The sequence below is a fragment of the Gekko japonicus genome, unplaced genomic scaffold, assembly GCF_001447785.1.
Source record: "Gekko japonicus isolate JY-2015 unplaced genomic scaffold, Gekko_japonicus_V1.1 scaffold139, whole genome shotgun sequence".
Taxonomy (NCBI): Eukaryota; Metazoa; Chordata; class Lepidosauria; order Squamata; family Gekkonidae; genus Gekko; species Gekko japonicus.
Window position 1 is genome coordinate 977889 of NW_015164186.1, and position 21443 is coordinate 999331.

The following is a 21443-nucleotide window of genomic DNA, read 5'->3' on the forward strand; positions in this document are numbered from 1 at the left end:
ATGACGTCTGTTTTTAATCTGTTAGCCACCAAGGTCCTTAATGAGGACAGAAAGGCAGGATATACATTTTGTAAATAATTTTGGTGACCTGGCCACTTTCCAGCTTGGCACTGACTTTCAATAGCTGTCAATGTTCTGTGCCTCCCTAAGCTTGCTCAGTCTTCATCAGGATTTCTCTTTTCCATTTAGTTAATTTACTAAATCATATTTTTCCTGCATACTTCAGTAACCCCACACCCAAATACCTAACAACTCCTAGGTTGTGGTTGACCTCATGTTGCTGCTTATCCTGGGTTCAGCTATATACGTATATATATTCAAGCAAAGGGACCTCAATGACTTGCAGGGTGGGGTCTTATTTCACCCTCCCCCACAATCTTGTTTCCCTTTCTTGAAAGCCCCCATTAACTTTCCCCTTTTCCTGCTTCTCTACTTTCCATCCACCACCAAGCCTACCTTTTATCTTCTCCCCATTTTCAAATATAATTATTTACTTCATTTATACCTCACCTTTCTCCACAATGGAGCCCCAAGCAGCTTGCCATAATTTGCCTCTCTTCCACTTTATCCTCACAACTACCCTGTGAGGTAGGTTGTGGTGAGTGTGTAACTGGACCAAGATCACCCTTGGCAGAATAATGTTTTGAACTTGGTCTCCTAGATCCTAGTCTGAAACTCTGACCACCGCATAAAACTGGCTTTCCTGTGGTGGCTGCCCTATTGAACAGGTAGTGCTGCCAGGCCTGGATAAGACAAGGAAGTTGTGTGGTATCAAGGCAGTGATTGCTGCCAGTCCTGACCCAGATGAGTTCTCCGTTAAAGGCTGTAAACGCCCTGGAACCAGTGGATTCTGAGACTGACTTCCAAAATTAACTGTGATGCAAACGATCTGAGGGGAGAATAGGGCAGTAGTCTATGAGATCTCCCTCATATGAAACAAGGGAATATTAATTTTTACACACCTGTATAGACAGTTTTTGGCAGGGGGAGGAAAGTTGAAGCAGTTCCTCCAAAAGCTGATAATTTGGGAGAAGCGTCGAAGAGAAACTATTATTTCCGTTAAGGACATCGACGTGATGACCATGGACTAAATACTAAAACCTCTGCATGAAGACAGGAAACTTGCCCCCATCCCCCGAAGTCGCCGACTCCATTTTTTTTCTCCGCGCAAACAAACAAGTGGGGGAGGGGAAGACAACATGGGCGGGAAACCATCCTTGCTTCAGATTGGTTCAGAGGGCTGTTACTTGAATGCCACAGCCTACTACACGGCGGCTTCTTTCTATTACTGGTCAAAAGGCCCGCCACTCCAAACTCTTCCCACCCACACGGAGCAACAGTTTGCCCCGCCTCTCACTTCTCTCGCTCTTACGTGCCGTGTGCAAAGAAAGAGTGGGGGGGCAAAAAACAGCCGTTAAACGGGCCGTGAGGCGGGACTTATCCGAGGAAGTAAGAAGCCGTAATTGGATTGGTCAAGGCGGGAGGTTCAAACTAGCATGGCTTGTCCTGATTGGTTCGCCGTGGCCGCGGCAGGCCAGGCTCCCTCCTCGCGCTCAGGCGGGTTATTGTCTTTCGACTTTCTGAGGCGGCTCTAGCTCGGAATCGGGACCGGACCTTACAGGGCAACGACGGAACCATGGTGAGGGCAGAATAATAATGGCGAGCAGGGTGAAGCGTCCGAGAAAATAAGCCCGGACGGTCAAGCAAGAAGTGCTTGCGGGGCTCTCACTTATTTCTAACACCGGTAGTGAGGGGGACGATGCCCGGCACCCCTTGGGGCAGGAAGCGAGAAGGCTGTGTGCTTCTCTGTGCGTAGAGTCGTATCTCTTTCCTGGCTGGATCGACGCTGAATCTTTTCCTGTCATGGGATGGAGTCGAGTGACCTCGAGCCCCAGCTCGTTAAGGGAGTTGGGTGGAGGTCCGGGAAGTGGCCGGTTGGGACACCCTACCTCTTTACAAGGTGTTATAGGAGCCCCCTTGTCTCGGGGACTTATGTATTTCGCGTTCAGGTGTTCACCATTTAAAAAGTAAAGTGTGAATGCGCCAACACGTGTACCATAAGGGTATCTCCGTCAGGGAGCCGGAATTCAGTTGGCGGCTTTCCCCTCTGGCAACCCTGGTTTTGTCCTGTGCCTAGTGGACCCAGATCCATAGTGAGTCTTGTGCGGCTGGTGTGCATTGCGCTCGGGTAGGTTTTTCCTTGGAAGCTGTGCCCGTGTGTCACTGACATGGCACGGCCTTCAAGCTTCCCCTCTTTTCCCAAAGGGCGGCTTCGAGCGCTGCCAGCAGGCTTGCGCAACGCTTCCTCCGCTGTGAAGAGATTTCCTAGCAACAGAATATGTCATAAATGTCAACTGTTTCCTCACGCGGGCGTCAAGTGAAGTCTGGAGGGTCCCACCAGAAGCAGCTCTCGCTGTGACAGCCTTGCACCCGCTCACCGCAACTTCGCGCAATAGCCCTGCCCCTTTCCGCTGTCAGTTTGCTCGAGGCCGGTTCTCACGAGTGCCCCGTAAACATTTTGCGCTGCATATTTTTTTGGAAGAATCTTCCATTGGCTTCAGTAAGACCTGCTTCCGAGTGACTCGGTGTAGAACTGCGGTTTTATCTTGGATCTTGTGCACGTTAACTCAGATGTAAGGCCACTTCAGTTCATTGGGACTTACTTGCAGGTAAAAGTGCATAGAGTTGGTCTGCAAAGGGGTATTCCTCTAATGGTAGCTAGTATGCCTGGAAAAGGACTGCCTTTCATTTTCTGTCCCAAGTTGTCAACATTCCCAAGGAACACATTTCAGATTTTAAAAGTATTCGGTACATAAAGCTGCTGAGCTTTACCATTTCTAACATTTCTGTATTCTATTAAACCAGTGGTTCTCAAGGGACCCACTCAAAACATATTGTACTTTTGGATACCCCATGTTAAATGTACTTTAATTTTGGGACCCACTTGCAAAGTAACAGAATGCTATGTTCATTCTCCCCAATGTAAACACAGCATCTCAACATTTTTAATGCTGAACAAGTTTATAATGTATTGTCATGTTTAGTAATTATTATATATATGACATTACTGTATTTTATGGTCATTCTATACATTCTGTAAATGCAAACCACATGTCATCAAGCTGCCCCTCCCAGCTCACCTTGTTTCACCTGCGGCCTTGTAACTCACCTATAAAAGTGGCACAGTCCGTTCAATCTACTAAATTAAATGAGTTGTTTAAGGACACAGGAAAAGTCAAATGCTTTTACAGAATGTCCACCAGAAGAAGGTTTTATCTGTACTTGTTTACATTACATGTTCTCTCCAGTCATGTCAGGAAGGTGGTATTTGCCTTTCTGTATTGCAGGTAATGTATATGTGTATAGCGGCTTAAAAGTGTTGTCCGGCAGACTTGCTAATTAAAACAGAAGTTCAGTTGCACCTTAAAGACTAACAGCGATTTTTCAGAATGAGCTTTCTTGAGTTATAGCTCATTTCTTCATATGCTATGAGGTGCCACTGGCCTTCTGTTTCATTTTGCTAGACTAGCACAGTTATTTCTCTAGACTTGCTAACTGTCCGTTCAGTACTTCCAAATCTTTAGAAAATTGTATGTTCCTAAAACTTAGCTTGCCTGTTTATTTCAGGCCATGTTTTCTGCACAAATTTGAAGAGATTCAGAAGTGTTTCCTGCAGTCCCATCCTATGCAAAGTTAGATAAGTTTAAACTCCTGAAATAACTGGGCTTAGATGTGCCTGACCCTGTATAGGATTGTAGCCTTAATGAAAATTCATGTGAGATTCAAAAGTGATGTGTTATCTGTATTTTTCCCCCTCCACATAGAAGTATAATAATAAACACAGTTTTTAGGTTATGAGTTTCACTGAATTTTGGGACATTTCATAATAAATGTACTTTTAAAATTGTACTCTGCCATTCTATTAAATGTTTAAAGCCATTTACATAAACAATTTAGTAGAAATATAAAACATCTGGCTACAAATGCTTGAAATAGGAATAAGCCACTTTAAACAATACCCAGTTTAATCTTACTGTAAGTTTCAGTGCACAAAATTACTTTTGTTTGACGAAAAAACATTAAAATAGGCACTAGATATATATCTGGATTTCATGTACAAAGATGCCACAGCAAAAAAGGCCCAGTCCCTGGTAGCTACCACCTAAATTCAGGAAACCCATAATAGGATGGCTTCAGGTGGAGATCTCAGGAAATGGGCAGGCTCACACAAAAGAACTTGATTATACTAATGATTGTGTATGCTAGTATAGTATCTTGTTGCTTTATCCAAATGAATGCCAACAGTTTTTTCCCCATGGCACAAAGCACAGCGTTACTGCAGAAGGGCAGATTGATCTGTTAGTTCATATGCAGGACTGGTAATTTCATGCAGTTTAAGATGTTGTATTTGGTGCTGTAGTCTAGGAGTGTATTTAGCTATATATTCTGTGTGATGTATTTAGGGGAGGGGCTGCGGCTCAGTGTAGAGAATCTGCTTGTCATGTAGAAGGTCCCAGGTTCAGTTCCCAGCATCTCCAGTTGAAAGGACCAGGTAGCAAGTGATGTGAAAGATCTCAGCCTGAGACTCAGGAGAGCTGCTGCCAGTTTGAGTAGACAGTACCGACCTCAATGGACAAATGATCTGATTCAGTATAAGGCAGAGTCACATGTTTCATATTCCAGGAATGGCCTATCTGAGAGAACTAGTATAGAAAATACATTGAGAGCAAGAAGAACTGAACTTGGCAGCTTGGGCAAGTTGTTTCTGTAAACAGAATTAGTCTTCTGACTATGCAGAACTCTTGCAAATTAAAATGCATATTTATGAAAGAAAAAGAATATTCATACTTTGATATAGATGTCTTTTTTTGGACAGGGAAAGAACTCTAGAACTGCAGCTAGCTTTCAAAAGCCTATTGAAATAAAGTATAGCTCTAGTGTTTGCCTTAACTTGAGAGTTGTTAGTTGATCATTTGAAATCTAGTCTTACTTTTCCCATTTTCCTTCAGTCCAAATTGTGAAAAATGGTTATACTTTGCAAAATCGAATTAGTCGTAGAAGACTTGTATTTTGTGACAGGCAGGTTTTAATAATAATATTTTATGAGATGCAGTTCTGAGATCATTTATAGGAAAGAAAGCCCCATTGAACTCAGGGGTACTATTGCCATTAACTTGATCAGAATGAGACTGCAAGCACTTTCTTAGGTGAGAGAGGTCTTGGACATCTTGAGTAGTTGATTGATCTGAAATGGCTCCTAGTGACAGTACTTTAAAATGTATTTTACTAGTATTTCAGCATTCTTTAGCAGACATTGTTACTGCTGTGGTGAAATTTATAATTGAAAACCTCACAGTTCTATGTTTTGCCTCATAGAAGTGAGCCGCTTCAGGCTAATCAGTGTTCTTGCTGTGCTGGGTGCCTTTCTTGCCTCTTAACCTTTAAGGTCCACAGAGAGGCAGTATTCATACTTGACATCTAACACAAGGCTTCCCTTCCTAGGTAAAACTTATATGAGTGAGGAGTTGGTTAATTCCACCCCTGAAAAACCTAGGCAATACTGATAACCTTCTGAAGCTGTCAGAACCTTAACTACATCTGTTGAACTTAATCTTACACCTTTTCAAGCATTTTTTGTGGGAGGAGACAGTTATATTAATAGGAAAATCAGCCTTTGAGTTGTTGAAGATCAAAAGATAGAGGAGGATTATAAAATGATGAATGCCTTAAAGATAGCAACTAGACAAAAACACTGTGTAATAATAGGTGATTTTAACTACCCACACATTGATTGGGTCAATATGTGTTCTAGCCGGGAAAAAGAGATTGAGTTTCTAGACACTCTAAATGACTGTGCTATGGAGCAGATGGTCACGGAACCTACCAGGGGAGAGGCGATCCTTGATTTGGTCCTATGTAACACTCAAGACCTGGTGAGAGATGTAAAAGTGATTGCACCACTTGGAAACAGTGATCATAATGTTGTTGAGTTCATCATTTGTACAAATAGAGAATTGGCCAAAAAGACTCACACAACCATTTTTAACTTTAAAAGGGGTAATTTCTCTGATATGAGGGGACACGTGGGGAGGAAACTGAAAGGAAAAGTAGAAAGGGTCAAAACAATTGGGGAAGCTTGGGATCTATTTAAAACTACGATCCTAGAAGCTCAAAAAATATATATTCCGCAGGTTAGGAAAGGCACAAACAGGTATAGGAAAAAGCCTGCATGGTTAACAAACAGAGTAATGGAGGCTGTAAAAAGTAAAAAGAATTCCTTTAAGCAGTGGAAAGCTAGTCACAGTGAGGCTGATAAAACGGAACACAGGATATGGCAAATAAAATGCAAGTCTGAGGTCAGGCAGGCAAAAAGGGAATATGAGGAGCATATAGCAAAAAACGTAAAAACCAACAATAAAACTTTCTTCAAATACATTAGAAACAGGAAACCAGCCAGGGAGGCAGTGGGGCCCTTGGACGACCAAGGGGTAAAAGGAGTATTGAAGGATGATAGGGAAATGGCTGAGAAGCTAAATGCATTTTTTGCCTCCGTCTTCACTGTGGAAGATGAGAAGTGCTTGCCCACTCCAGAACCACTGATTTCAGGAGGGGTGTTGAAAGACCTGAGTCAGATTGAGGTGACGAGAGAGGAGGTCCTAAAACTGATAGACAACTTAAAAACTGAAAAATCACCAGGCCCAGATGGCATACATCCGAGAGTTCTGAAAGAACTCAAATGTGAACTTGTAGATCTCCTGACAAAGATATGTAATCTTTCCTTAAAATCTGCCTCCATTCCTGAGGATTGGAAGGTAGCTAATGTCACTCCCATCTTTAAAAAGGGTTCCAGAGGAGATCCGGGAAATTACAGGCCAGTCAGTCTGACGTCGATACCGGGTAAATTGGTGGAAACCATTATTAAGGAAAGAATTAGTAGGCACATAGATGAACAAAACCTATTGAGGCAGACTCAGCACGGTTTCTGTAAGGGAAGATCTTGTCTCACTAACCTGTTAGTGTTCTTTGAGGGGGTGAACAAACATGTGGACAAGGGGGATCCAATAGATATTATTTACCTTGACTTCCAGAAAGCTTTTGATAAAGTTCCTCATCAAAGGCTCCTAAGTAAGCTCAAAAATCATGGGATAGAAGGACAAGTCCTTTTATGGATCAAAAACTGGCTAGTTCATAGAAAACAGAGAGTGAGTGTAGGTGGGCAATTTTCTCAGTGGAGGGTGGTAAGCAGTGGGGTACCGCAGGGATCAGTACTTGGTCCACTGCTTTTTAACTTGTTCATTAATGATTTGGAGATGGGAGTAAGCAGTGAAGTGGCTAAATTTGCGGATGATACAAAGTTGTTCAGGGTGGTGAAAACCAGTGAGGATTGTGAGGCACTCCAAGGGGATCTGTCAAGGATGGGCGAGTGGGCGTCAACATGGCAAATGGGGTTCAATGTGGCCAAGTGCAAGGTGATGCACATTGGAGCCAAAAATCCTAAATATAAATACACATTGATGGGGTCTGAACTGGCAGAGACTGAGCAAGAGAGAGATCTTGGAGTTGTAGTGGATAACTCACTGAAAATGTCGAGACAGTGTGTGACTGCAATAAAGAAGGCCAATGCTATGCTGGGGATTATTAGGAAGGGTATTGAAAACAGATCAGCCAATATAATAATGCCCCTATATAAATCAATGGTGAGACCTCATTTGGAATACTGTGTGCAGTTCTGGGCACCACACCTTAAAAAGGATATTATAGCTTTGGAAAAAGTGCAGAAAAGGGCAACTCGAATGATAAAAGGGTTGGAACACTTTCCCTATGAGGAAAGGTTAAAGCGCTTAGGGCTCTTTAGCTTGGAGAAAAGACGACTGAGGGGTGACATGATCGAGGTTTATAAGATTATGCATGGGAAAGAGCAGGTAAAGAAAGAGGTACTTTTCTCCCTTTCTCACAATACAAGAACTCGTGGGCACTCCATGAAACTGCAGAGCGGTCGGGTTAGAACGGATAAAAGGAAGTACTTCTTCACCCAAAGAGTGATTAACACATGGAATTCACTGCCACAGGAAGTGGTGGGTGCTACAAGCATGGACGGCTTCAAAAGGGAATTAGATAAGCATATGGAGCAGAGGTCCATCAGTGGCTATTAGCCACAAGGTATAGCTAGGGGCTCTGGGGCAGTGATGCTCTGTCCTTCTTGGTGCTTGGGGGGGGGTCAACAGTGGGAGGGCTTCTAATGTCCTGGCCCCACTGCTGGACCTCCTGATGGCACTGGTATTTCTGGCCACTGTGTGACACAGAGTGTTGGACTGGATGGGCCTTTGGCCTGATCCAACATTGGCGTCTCTTATGTTCTTATGTTCTTATGTTCTTATGAAGCACTAACTGAGTTCCTAGAAATATGAAGTCGTGTGTGTGTGTGTGTGTGTGAAATTAGAGCAGACAACACAGCGATGCATAAAAGAGATGCTTTCTTTCTCACTTGACAGATGATTCAAAACTAGACTTGTATAATGTGAATATGAACTTTACAGTTTGATTTTGTCTGATTGGAGGGAAGGACAGGATACAACTGCAGTGTAAGTAGTGGTGTAATAAGTTTAAATGCCAAAACAGTGATCAGGAAAACACCCTCCTCCTCTTTTATGTAAGTGTTTATATGCCATGCCTGTCTCTACAGCATTTAGGTTGCAAGTGTTTGTGCAGCATGCTGCTCTTTAGCTATGGCCTAGGTTGTTAAGTCAAAGGACTGTATTAAGTTCTGTTGAAGGGAAGTGGTTCCCTTGCTGGTGAAATTGAGTACAGGCCTGTTCCTCCTGATTTGCAAGTAGTCTGGAATAGAATGAAATAGTTACTGTAGGGTGTAGCCCTAAACTGCATTGTAAATGTAATAGCTGTGGAATCATATAAAGATAAATCCGGGTCACACAACCATGTAACGTATAAGACAACCGTGTATCGTATAAGACAGGTTGTATGGTTTCTTTTAATAAAATACATGGTGGTATATGGTCTTTGTACCACTCCTGTCTGTTTTGCATCAAAACAAATAAAAATAATTACTGATGCTAAACAGACAATGTGAATAAGTTTGTAGGTTTCCTATAACTTGATCTGAGCCTCTGGATTGGCATAACAGTGCATAGTGAGAGTTCAAAATTCCAAACACAGGTGCAAGGCCACCGCTATCATTTGTTGTTGTTGTTGTTGTTGTTCAGTCGCACAGTCGAGTCCGACTTCGCGACCCCATGGACCAGGTCACGCCAGGCCCTCCTGTCTTCTGCTGTCCTCTGAAGTTGGCTCAATTTCATGTTCGTTGCATCTATGACACTGTCTAACCATCTCATCCTTTGCCGTCCCCGTCTCCTTTGACCTTCAGTCTTTCCCAGCATCAGGGTCTTCTCCAGTGAGTGCTCCCTTCTCATTTGGTGGCCAAAGTATTTGAACTTCAGTTTCATTATCTGGCCTTCCAGGGAACAGTCAGTGTTGATTTCTTTTAGGATTGACTGATTTGATCTTCTTGCAGTCCAAGGGACTCTCAAGAGTCTTCTCCAGCACCATAGTTCAAAAGAATCTATTCTTCGGCGCTCGGCCTTTCTTATAGTCCAACTCTCGCAGCCATACATTATACCATTGCTTTGACCATGCGGACTTTTGTTGGCAGGGAGATGTCTCTCCTTTTTATCATGCGGTTTAGGTTCGCCATCGCTTTCCTCCCAAGGAGCAGGCGTCTTTTAATTTCACGGCTGCTGTCACAGTCTGCGGTGATCTGGGATCCCAGGAACGTGAAATCTGTCACTATTTCCATGACTTCCCCTTCTATTTGCCAAGGAGTGATGGGGCCAGATGCCATGATCTTAGTTTTTTTTTATGTTGAGCTTCAAGCCCACTTTTGCGCTCTCCTCTTTTATCCTGAGCAAGAGGCTCTTAAGGTCCTCTTCACTTTCTGCCATTAGAGTGGTATCGTCTGCATATCTGAGGTTGTTGATCTTTTCCCCAGCAATCTTAATTCCCGTTTGTGATTCATCCAGGCCAGCATTTCGCATGGTGTACTCTGCATATATATTAAATAAGCAAGGTGACAATATGCATCCTTGTCGTACTCCCTTTCCTATGCTAAACCAATCAGTTGTTCCATACCTCCCTTTTCTATGCTAAACCAATCAGTTGTTCCATAGCCTCAAACATACAAATTTTGCTAAGGACTGAGAAAAATCAGATTCCCATTCAGCCACTGGAATATGTGATGGCCCTTTGAGCATATTATAGTATAACATTAACATAATCCCTTGTTTCAAGTGTTGTATCTAAAGTAAATCTGTTGGATTGTGCTAAATGTTACATTTTATAGCAATGAAGTAAGTCAAGGGCACAAAAGTTAAGGTGGGATACAGACTTGATATGAATAACCGTGTGTAGCTTCATGTTGTCCTGTTGCATTCTTACTATAAAACTATTATCCAGACAACTGGTCATGGCATGAATACTACTCTTGTTAGTTGTTACGGTGACTTAATATTAGAGATGTGCTCAGATTTATTGACAGGTTTCAAACTGTATTAACTGAGCAAAATAAAAACTGTCAACTTCAGAAACTCTCACAGTACAATGTATTTGCTTCTATTGCCACATAATCAGTTAGCTGAATTCAATGGTAAATTGAAATTCCTATCACTGAGATTTGAAATTATATATATTCCAATTTTAGTACATTTGCAGCAGAAGTGAGCATATTATGAAATATTTGAATTTAATTTCATGCTAGAAGTTGTATATGTTCATTTATATTCTACTTTTTTCCAGAAGAATTCAGGATGATGTGTGTGGGTTATCCCATTTTATTATTAAATCAAGATGTCCACATTACAGAGACAGCTATTAGCTATAGTTTTCCAGTTTATGTGTCAGAATGGACCTTAATGCCTAAATATCATTTAAAACAAGGACAAAATTAGATTGAATGTATACATTTTACTCTTTGTGCAGGAAAATCAGTTCTTTATAATGGGCTAGATGAAGTTGCTGTTCATCTAAAATATAACATCTTTATTAATCCTAATGCAGTTTTAAGATATTTTTTTTTCCAAATCACAGTTAGGAAAGAATTGTGGGTTAGTTCACTTAACATAAAACCACCATCTATTCAGTTTTAGAAAACTTATTTTAGCTCTAACCCTAGTAAATCAATATGAGGCATTTGCTAAACTAGGAAGTGCAGCAGTGTAAGGGTCTATATGTGTTAAACTGTTTTAATGTCTCTTTATAAATTATACAGGTGATGGCAAAAGATAAAATGGAGTGCTCTTAAAAGTATACTTGAATTTAAGATATGAAATTAGATAATGTCAAATCAAAAGTTTTGGAACTGATATACCTTGTCAGTCTGCTTTTTAAAGTCCGCTTGTGTTTATAACCCTAAAACATATGGAAGTTGATTGTTAAAATGAAACATAGTCTTGAATGTTGAAGTATTTATGGCACTTTAGCAGAATATTATCATTGGAATATTTAAACATCAGCCAACTTCAACAATGGATAGGAGGGAAGAAACAAGAAGTTCCAGAAGTGCTCACTGAAAAAATATCAAGGGTTTTCTTAGAAGTAAACACTGAGGACATCCATCTGATATGAAGCAAGTCAGCCTGAGGATTTCAGATGATTGTTTTTAATCTTTGACTTGAATTTATTTATTGATCTCACACTTAGCCAGTTTAGTTCTGTGCACAGTTATTTGGGAAGAAGCTTGGGATGAGAAAGCAGCATGCTGCAGCAGGTGCACTCTCACTCTGAGCAAGTGCATGTGCTCCTGCCACTTGTCTTCTCCACTAAGAGAGGAGAGAGCTGCTTAGGACCAGGAACTTCCTTAGCTTTATGTTTAAGCATTTTACAGCAATATATAAATGGTAAACAAATCCTTACTATTTAACCTTTTAGTATTTTACATCCTTATTGCAAATCAAAGTTCCTATGTCATTTATCATCAACATTTCAAAGAAATCACACCCCCTCTGGTTAACTGAAGAAGATGGACAAATTTACACGGTACAGTCACTTTGCAAAAGTGCTTCAATTGAATGTTTGCATATCATACCATTTGCTTTAAGCTGGAAACAGGGTGGATGAGGCTTTCCAGTTATAATGTCAAGCAAGCATGACAACTCCGTACCATCTAAATTCAGGGTTTTTTTTTCTTTTAATAGTTTTTCTTTTTCATTTACAGAATTTATATCCCCCTTTTTGCTTTCATAAGGACAACCAAGGTGGCTAAGAGATTAAAAACATGCATAATAAAATCACATATTTACATATTAGGCTTCAGTTCAAGAATAATGGAATTCTTTATCAAGTGTCAGACAAGAACATATATGTTGAAAATCAATGTATGAACATAATGTTGGGATAAGTTTACGTTAAAATCTATTGTATGTATAAGTTAAATGTGTAGAAATTTAATTTTTTTAAAAAAATTAAAAAGTGTCAGACAAGAAATGCAGAAGCATGAGGTAAAAAAATCCTATGAAGTAGATTTATGGTAGGATCCCATTCCTTGAGAAGAAAACTTGCCATATCTAAACGCCCAAACAAATCTACAAGAAGTCATCTGTAGATTTAATTCTTGCTCACAGAATGCTTATCCTATCTGCAAGGAAAGTTAGTACATTTTGAGAGAAGGTGGAGTGAGTTGGTAGGCGTATGTAACTGTTTGCAAGACGGGCTGCCATTTCACACATGACTTTCCCTTACTGGTAAACAGCTGGATCTGAAGCGGTTTGCCATTTCAGACTGCACTGCTTTTTCCCACCATTTTTTGCCTGCTTGGGCGATCTCCGCCTTTTTGTTTTTAACGTTTGCTTTATAGCGCTATGACACAACACTCCAGGCATTCCAATGGGGTTGCTATAATGCTGTTTTGCTGTTGTGTTATAGCGCTATAGCGCTCTGAAGCGAACATTTTTTAAAAAGCGGGAGATCGCCCACGCGGGCGAAAAACGGTGGGAAAAAGCGTTTCGGATCCAGGAGAAGAAACTGAAGACTGCTTGGAAGTGGTTTACAGGTAAAACGGTTCAGCCCCGTTTCCTGAATGGGGCAGAAGTATTTGTGTGTGAAAGTACAAATATATTCCGGTAGGGAACCGGTTCTAAAACGGTTCTGTCTGAAATATCAGACCAGAAACCATTTGGGAACCGTTCCTGAACTGGAATATATCGCCTGTCTGAAATTCCTCAAGGTTACAATCCTTAATGGAGTACTGGAAGGACATTTAAAAAGTGCATGTAGGTCAGTTTACACATCTGAAGAGGGCCACTTATTTTCTCCATGTCATCTTTATTGGGTATAAAAACATGATGTGCTGTGTGAACAGGACTGTATGTGGATATGGCCAGCAGCTGCCATTTGCACAATGGCACTGATATTTCTCTGGGCCTGCCATGATTATAGACATGATCCTCATATGACCATGTACATGGAAATTAATGCACTTAAAAAGAAGCAGTAGACTCATGTATATGAACCATTCCTAATCACTTTGGTTTGCATTTTTACTACAAAACAATTATAAGCCTTTCTGATAAGTATTATAATAAATATGTGGATCATAGATTTTTAACATCTTTGAGTTAACAGGCTAAATTAATTTACTAGACAAATTGCATGAGGTAATTTATATGCTGTGAAATTTAGAGCCAAATTAAAATTCAGTAGAAAGATCTTTGAATAGTTTTTTTAATACATGCATTTCAAGGAGAAAACAATACTATGGTCCAGTTGTAAGTAAACACTATAAAGCATCTATGTTCAGGCTATGTGCTGCCTGGTTTTGCTTGTAAATGCATATAAATATTTAATCTCTAGGTTATCTTAAAATAGTCTTGCCCTCATGCTCTTGTTTTGATAAGTAATTTGGGGTACATTCCATTAAGAGCATTTTTGAATTTGAAATAGTCCATAAAGACTGCACATGATGATTTCATGCTTTGAGTTTGTAGAAGTGTGGCTTCTACAATAAATTAAGCAGAAATTTTATCTCTGCACATTGGATACTTAGTTTTGGAATGTGTTCTGTCTCTGACTAATGTCTGAAAACATATAAACGTTATGTTTTGGTTTTTTTAGGCTGGAGGCAAGGCTGGCAAGGACAGTGGAAAGGCCAAGGCGAAAGCAGTGTCTCGCTCACAAAGAGCTGGACTTCAGGTAAAATTTATATATTGGCTCCCAGTGAATTGCTGTCAGATTTTATTCCGATTTCTTGAGCAATATTGCTACATTGTTGTTGCAACAATTGTAGCATTGTATGGTTTGCATTATACAACTAGAAGATTGCATAAACAGGAAGTTCTGATTCATAAGTTATCCTTTAACTCCCAGTTAAATCTGGGAGTTACTAGCAATGCTCACCTCACTCTGTTATTAGTAGAGTAGCAAAACACAGGGTTCTCCATAAATGGGGGACTCCCCAAGTATGAAAAAAAAGCTTGTAAACAAAAAAACATCTATTTGAGTGTCAGTTAATTGAAGGCATGGAGGGAAAATTGGTCTGCTAAAGTTCCTAACAGTTTATAATGCAAGTGGGTGCTGATGGCATGCATCCTCCAACCTCAATTAACCCTCTCTGCCAGTCCAAGATGGTGTAAGCTTCTAAGGACTCTTACCACTGTGAAGCCAAGAATACCAGTTATGGGAGTAATTAGGATTGGAGAAAATTTGTTGGGGTGGTGTCATGGCTACATACAGTGTTGGGAGGGCTAGGTTCAAATCCCACTCCGCCATGAGGCCCCTTGAGTGACCTTGGGGCAGTCATTCTCCTTTTTTACAAGTTATTGTCATTAAAGGAAAGGACTGTGTACCTTTTTTCAAGTTAAGTGTGTGTTTGTGTGTGTGTGTGTTTAGCAACAACTGAGAAAAGCTATGAAAAGATTACATTGTTTGCTCCCCATGACCTAAAGCCCGCTTCCAAATAAGATCTGTGCTTGAAAAAAATCCTCATTTTTGCACAGCTAATAATTTTATGCAGAAATAAAAACATCTTTGACTTTATCCTTATGTCTAGACATATTTTTTTTGCTTCCAGAATTTAGCAAATACTAATCTAGCAGCAGTGATGCCAATCACTCTCTCTTACCCTGATCTAAGGGTTGTTGTCAGGGGCCCATGTACATTGCCATGGAAGAAGGGTAGAATAGTTTGGAGTCAAGTATCTGTCTAATAAATATGCACAAAGACTTCCTCAGTTATAAAGGAAGCAGAGCTCCTACTCATTTGTACTGTTTTAACTGTCTTGCAGTAAGGATTGAAAATATAATTAAGGTGCATGCTGTGAGATTCTGTCTCCCCTCCCCAGCTCCCTCTAATGTACTGCTCTAGTCCAGGGCTAAATTAGCTGCCTCCAGCAGTTAGAGGGACTGTTGTTATAATAATACAAGATGGCTGAAGTTCAGGGCCCAGTGAACAAGAAGCAATGTGTATAGTCGAGTAGTGGTCTTAACTATGTTTTTAGTTAAGACAGAGTTCCATCTCTAGTATGGCAGTCATTGCATGTGGCTGGACTCTTATAGTCACCTTTCCAGGGTCAGCTCCCCTGGAGGAAGTGATGAGTTGTAATTATGTCAGTTTCCAAGGGTTAGATTCCACTCCAAGGAAATGGCAGCTCAAGACTCCTAGACCAATTGTGAGATCTCTTAAAAGCATGCATTGTCTGGAATGGGGGGGGGGGGTTGGTCTGTCTGAAGGTAATAGCCTTCCATGACTGAATAAAGATTAATTTGTATAGAGAACACCTTATGAAAACAAGTGGCTACCAAGTCCTGTTTTAGCCATAGGGAAACTATAACCTGTTCCCTTTGGGTGGATCTGCTCTCCATCAAAATGAAACATGCCAAGGTACAATTGACATTGCAGACAATTAGTTAGGCAGAAAATGTCTGGACCTCGGAGAGTGGGCTCTCAGTATCAAGATGGCTAGTTCAGAGATATGAGTTACCAGTCATGGATTTGTTTGCCTCTGTGATACACTCAGATTACAAGATTTTCATTCTCCACAGGATAGGTAGTATGAGCAAGATAGAACCCTCTTCACACACCAAGACATCTGTGGTACTGGAAGTGTCAAATTCCCTAGATTCTCTCAAGCATCCCCAGTCTTTTTGTGTAAGGTCCAGCTCTCCACCCGGAGGTGGGGCTTCTTCCATTAGTTGCCTGGAGGCTGAGAGGCACCTACTAGCACCATGCGTAATTAGATTCATGGACACTGTCTCTTTAGCTTTATACAAGGTATTTCACAAACTGAATGCATGATGCTACATAATAGATATTAATTTCCTCTTCCTTTGAAGCTGAGATACCTTTTGCATTAAGCTTCTTTTAGGAGAGGCTGAATTGGGGTCATAAAACTAACATTCAAATGTAGGGCAGGGATGCTCAGTTCTTCTGCTAAAAGGGAATGATGAAACACCCTTTCATTTTCATTTGACTAGCTTTCCATGCTAGAGCTTGAACCTAATTCATGAAACCTTTATCAGGATTTCCTTTGAGCTATTAGACAGCTTCATTCAAAGTTCTTCTCCTAGAAGAAGTCAGTCAGCTGTGGAATAGGTTCTAGAGAAGATAAATGTCCATTCAGTTAGAGCTGCTACTACTTTAGTGGGCCATATTCATTGACCGACATCTGTAGAGTCACAACCTGGTCACCAGTCCATATGTATGTATGCAGATGCAGCTTCTAGCAGGAAGGCACTGTAGGCTGTCCATAATTTTTAACTGTAGTTAGGCTCCATAAGGACTCTTCATCAGTACAGTAGGTTTTGTAAGTTTCAGATGACATCCTCCTTCCTGGAGAGTTTAGCCTACCCCTGCATTGTGTCTGGGAACTATCTGATCTACTCATATCATTGGTGGGTACCCTAAAAACCTGAACTGGGTTTAGCTTTCTTCAGTGCCTTGAAGGCCCTCCGTAATGTCAATATCATTGCTCTTTATTGATAGGGGGCGCTTTTACTTTTCACTGTTAACTGTTGTCTCCCTTTCTAGTTTGTGTTAGGGAGTCACTATTGTTTTTAAAGATTCCTTTGGTTTGTCACAAACTGAGAAGGAAGTCCTGTTGCCATGGAACAAAGCAATTGGGACAAAGCAAGGGGACTTCTTTCAGATATTTAGATTGTCCTGCTCCTGATAAGAATAGAGATGTATAGATAGGTTAACAAAAAAACAATATTTATTTTTGTTGAAACACTGTCTTCTTGGGAAGGAATATGTTTGTCACATTACAGGAAATGAATAGTATATCTGGTACAGTGGTACTATTCAGTATAACTCTCTAAAGGCTGCATCAGTATTACTCATTTTCACCATCTTATGAAACTTCAATAACTACCTGTTGAATTTCATTGGAAATATATTAATTTAACATTGTGTGTAACTATGGAAGCTATTATGTATGGAAGCTGCTATAATGGTGCACAGTCTTTTTAGTGCTACAAATCTATTCTCCTGTTTGTGATTAATCTCTTGGGGGTCAATGTTGGATTGGCCATCATTATTGATAGCCCTACTGCCAGGCAGCTCTGGGCTCTGAAACCCAGACTGAACAGTGTGTGACTTGGCACTTCATTAACCAGTCTATAAAAACTATAATTCATGTCCTGACTACAGATTATTTATAGTGGGGATAACCATATTAAAGGTACCATTTTCTCTAGAAAAGGTTCACTGATTCACCATCAGGACCTTGTAGTAGGCTCTGACCATGAATGCTGAACAGGCCTGTCTTCTTTCAGTTCCCAGTGGGCCGTATCCATAGACACTTGAAGACTCGCACCACAAGCCATGGACGGGTTGGTGCTACAGCTGCTGTGTACAGTGCTGCAATTCTTGAGTACCTCACTGCTGAGGTAAGTTCTGTTGCCAAATCACATAAACATAATCCAGAGCCCTTCAGTACTTATGAAATTTCATTACTTAGCTGATCTTGTTTCTTTAAAACCTAGATCAAATAATTGTTTGATTCTTAATAGCTAGTAAACTCTAATATGGAGTGTTTGTATACCTTTGGAGTGTTTGTATACCTTGCTTGTATACCTTCTCTTTGATCAGGCTTCCTTGGTACAAAAGTTAAATGCCTCACCAAATATTCCATGAAGCCAAGAATGCCATATTGAATTATTGTCTTGCTTGTTTGAAAGGGCAATAACAACAATTGCTTGACCCTTACCCTAAAGCAGAATGAAGGAAAGCTTTTTTCCTACTGGTCATAACTGCAGTTTTCAAAAACAGGTAAACTTCTGTTTTTGAATAGCTGCTTTTACTTTCCTCTTTAATTTTTAGGTTTAAATTAACTTTAGTGTCTCTGAATAAAAGTTAAAAAAACTATTAGGGAATCTTTTCTTCCTGTCTGACTAAGTAAACAACTATCATACATCTCAACATAATGAACTATATTGTGCACTTCAGGAGAAGGCAGAACTTCCATCAGGATCACCAGCCAATTTAACCTAGAGGAGACACTTTGCAGTTCTGAGCATGTAATCCATTGTATCATGAGTAGAGCCCGATTAACAAGCCTTTGAAGTCAGTCTTTGTCCTCTTTCTCAAGCTCACCTCTGACATCTTTATGACCATCTTCATTTAGCTATAAAAAAAGAAATCTTTTGAACTCCAAATAGTTACTTAAATGTATCCTACTTGTTTTGAAATTAATAATGTTACTTATTGTACTACCTTAGGATGTCTACTCGTATTTTACAGTGGTACATTCAAGGATTTCATGTTACTAAGTGTTACTAAGTTTTAAGTAGGCAGCATCAAATTTTCTGTGTGCCTGTTGCAGCAAAGGAGAAATGTCATTTTAAAACACACACCAGGAAAGTTAACTTTACAAAATCACCATCTCTAATGTTAAGTAGAATGCTTACAGTAAATTGTAGTTGCAGATGTATTCTTGTATATATGTTTTGGTTCCAAAAGCCAATAAAAGGACACTGAAGCTGCACAAAGCTTTCTGTACAATCTGTCTTCTTTTAACCTAGCAAATTCACTTACTATGATTGGATACACCCAGTGTGGTAAAAATGCTTTTAGAAGCTATGCTAGGACCTGGGCTGGTGAGGGATGGGATTAATTCTTCCTCCATTGAGTTTTGCCATTCAAAACACAATCCTCCCCCACTTGTTAGCCCCCAAAGGAGAAGAGAGGAAGTTTTGCCTGTAAAGGATGGTGGTTTCAGCTGGCAAAATTTCATTGGGCAAAAGAATTAAACTCCTGCTCTCTCCCCCTGCCATGGTCTCATCTTTGTAAACATATCAATAGGGAACAGAACTTAGTAACTTAGTAACTGTAGTCTTCCATGGCAAATTGTAATGTGTCATTCTGTTATTTTAGTATTTTAAATACTAAATCAGATTCTATTATGAAACTAGCTCACTGCGTGGTTAAGAAGTTTGCAGCAGCTGTATTATATCATCTTGTACTGGTTACCTTTAAGACAGTATTTGTTCTAGGGGCCTAGGATTATTTTTATGCTCTCTGTATAAAAAAGTATGTCCATGTTTCAGCTAGTAAAAGATAAGCTTTGTTTTCTAAAAACATGAAGTTGCACCCTTTAAACAGCTTCCTACTTCAGTCTCCTTTCTCCTGACAGGTTTTGGAGTTGGCAGGTAATGCTTCCAAGGATCTCAAGGTAAAACGTATCACTCCTCGTCACTTGCAGCTTGCTATTCGTGGTGATGAGGAATTGGATTCCCTTATTAAAGCTACAATTGCCGGTGGAGGTGTGTAGTCACAGAATTTCTGAAATTATTATAGTAAAAGTTACTGTTGATTACAGATAATCAAGTGGTAGCTTTTCACAATGTACTTGTATCTACATGGTAAGATGCTGATCTGAAACATCCTGCCAAATAGTGAGAAGTTAGCTAATTCCTGGATTTTTGTACATGTGGGAATGTGCATGAAATTCCCCTCACCACTTGACAGAACAATAGTTAATTTAACTGAGAGAAACTGCTTAACTGTGGTAAATTACTGCTGCTTATATTTTACTGTATGAGGTAGTTGTAAATAGTCATGCTTATTATTATGACTCCAGGTCACTGCTTCAGATGCAGCTTTGCTGCTAGTTAAATGTGGATTTTTCAAAATATGCTCATGTGTTAAGCAGCCATTTGTTCCTAAATGGTGTTAATCTCAACAGAAAAATAACGCAGATCTCATGGTAATGATTTTTGCACCACCGGTGTGCTGCACATCAATCCTTGGGCGCCTTTTTACAAAATAATCTTATTTTTAATTAGGGCTACAAAAGTAGATCAGGGAGTGAAACCTGAAACACCTTTTCATGATACATCTCTCTCAGCCCAGTTGTCTGCATGCCATGAGGAAACCTGAGAAAGTTTTTTGTTTTTAACGCTTGTGTAGCATCTCAGCACTGTATACAAGAGCAAGAGTCCAGTAGCACCTTAAAGACTAACAAAATATGTGGCAGGGGATGAGCTTTCGTGAGTCACTGCTCAGTTCTTCAGATACCTAAAGAAGTTAGCAGTGGCTCACGAAAGCTCATACCCTGCCACATATTTTGTTGGTCTTTAAGGTGCTACTGGACTCTTGCTCTTTTCTGCTGCTACAGACAAATACAGCTACCCATCTTGATCTTTCTCAGCACTATGTTTTCTTTTGACTGAGCCAGATCAGCCCCCCAAATTAATATTAAATGAAAGACTACTGCTTGTTTCTTTTCCCTATATGTTCACATGGGGTTTTGATAAAGGCAGTTGCACTGTTGAGGTGTGACCAGAACACCTCAGAGTTTGCAAAATGTGGTGCTTTCAGCTTGTGAAGGGAACTGGAAGAGAAAGTAACACCTAATATGAATGGCTCCCAAAAGTCAACTGCTAATTCTAATCCATTATTCTCTTTGCAGGTGTAATTCCTCACATCCACAAGTCTCTGATTGGAAAGAAGGGACAGCAGAAAACTGCATAGAGAAGAGTTTTAAACAGCCCTCTTCCTCCCTGTCATTGTACTGTACCTGGGACAGAAGAAATATGGGGATATGTGGAATTTTTAAAAAAATAGTTAAATGGAAGAGCATAGACAATTGACTGTAGACTTAAAACATTTGTATGTTCTTTAGATTCAAAGTTTGACAAAAAAGTACCTTGTTATGTGGCAGCAATTTGTGTGTTGATTGGCTAGGTTTCTCCCATGTGTTTTATACAAAAATGGAACTGATAAAACCATTTTTTACAAAACTTGTTTTGTGTGTCATTCTGGTGGTGTGAAAAGTCAATGTGGTTGAGACTTCATATCTTAGCTATAAAGCTGGTGCCTTCAAATACTGTTGAGCTTCATTTTTTAAAAAATAAACCTCTTCCCAAATTGTAGTCTTTAACATGGCCACATTTATGATTTACGATTGGGTTGCCTTGTTCTTTGACATAGGTAATTGAGAT

The 21443-nt window shown here is 40.1% G+C and overlaps 1 protein-coding gene across 1 annotated transcript; it reads left to right on the top strand.

Moving 5' to 3' along the window:
- The first annotated feature begins 1533 nt into the window (after positions 1-1533).
- On the top strand, positions 1534-21308 carry LOC107107818 (histone H2A.V). Its single transcript, XM_015408165.1, has 5 exons — positions 1534-1639; positions 14119-14196; positions 17775-17888; positions 19634-19763; positions 20912-21308. The coding sequence occupies exons 1-5, from the start codon at positions 1637-1639 to the stop codon at positions 20971-20973; spliced, it is 387 nt and encodes a 128-aa protein (XP_015263651.1). The 5' UTR covers positions 1534-1636; the 3' UTR covers positions 20974-21308.
- Positions 21309-21443: the final 135 nt, after the last annotated feature.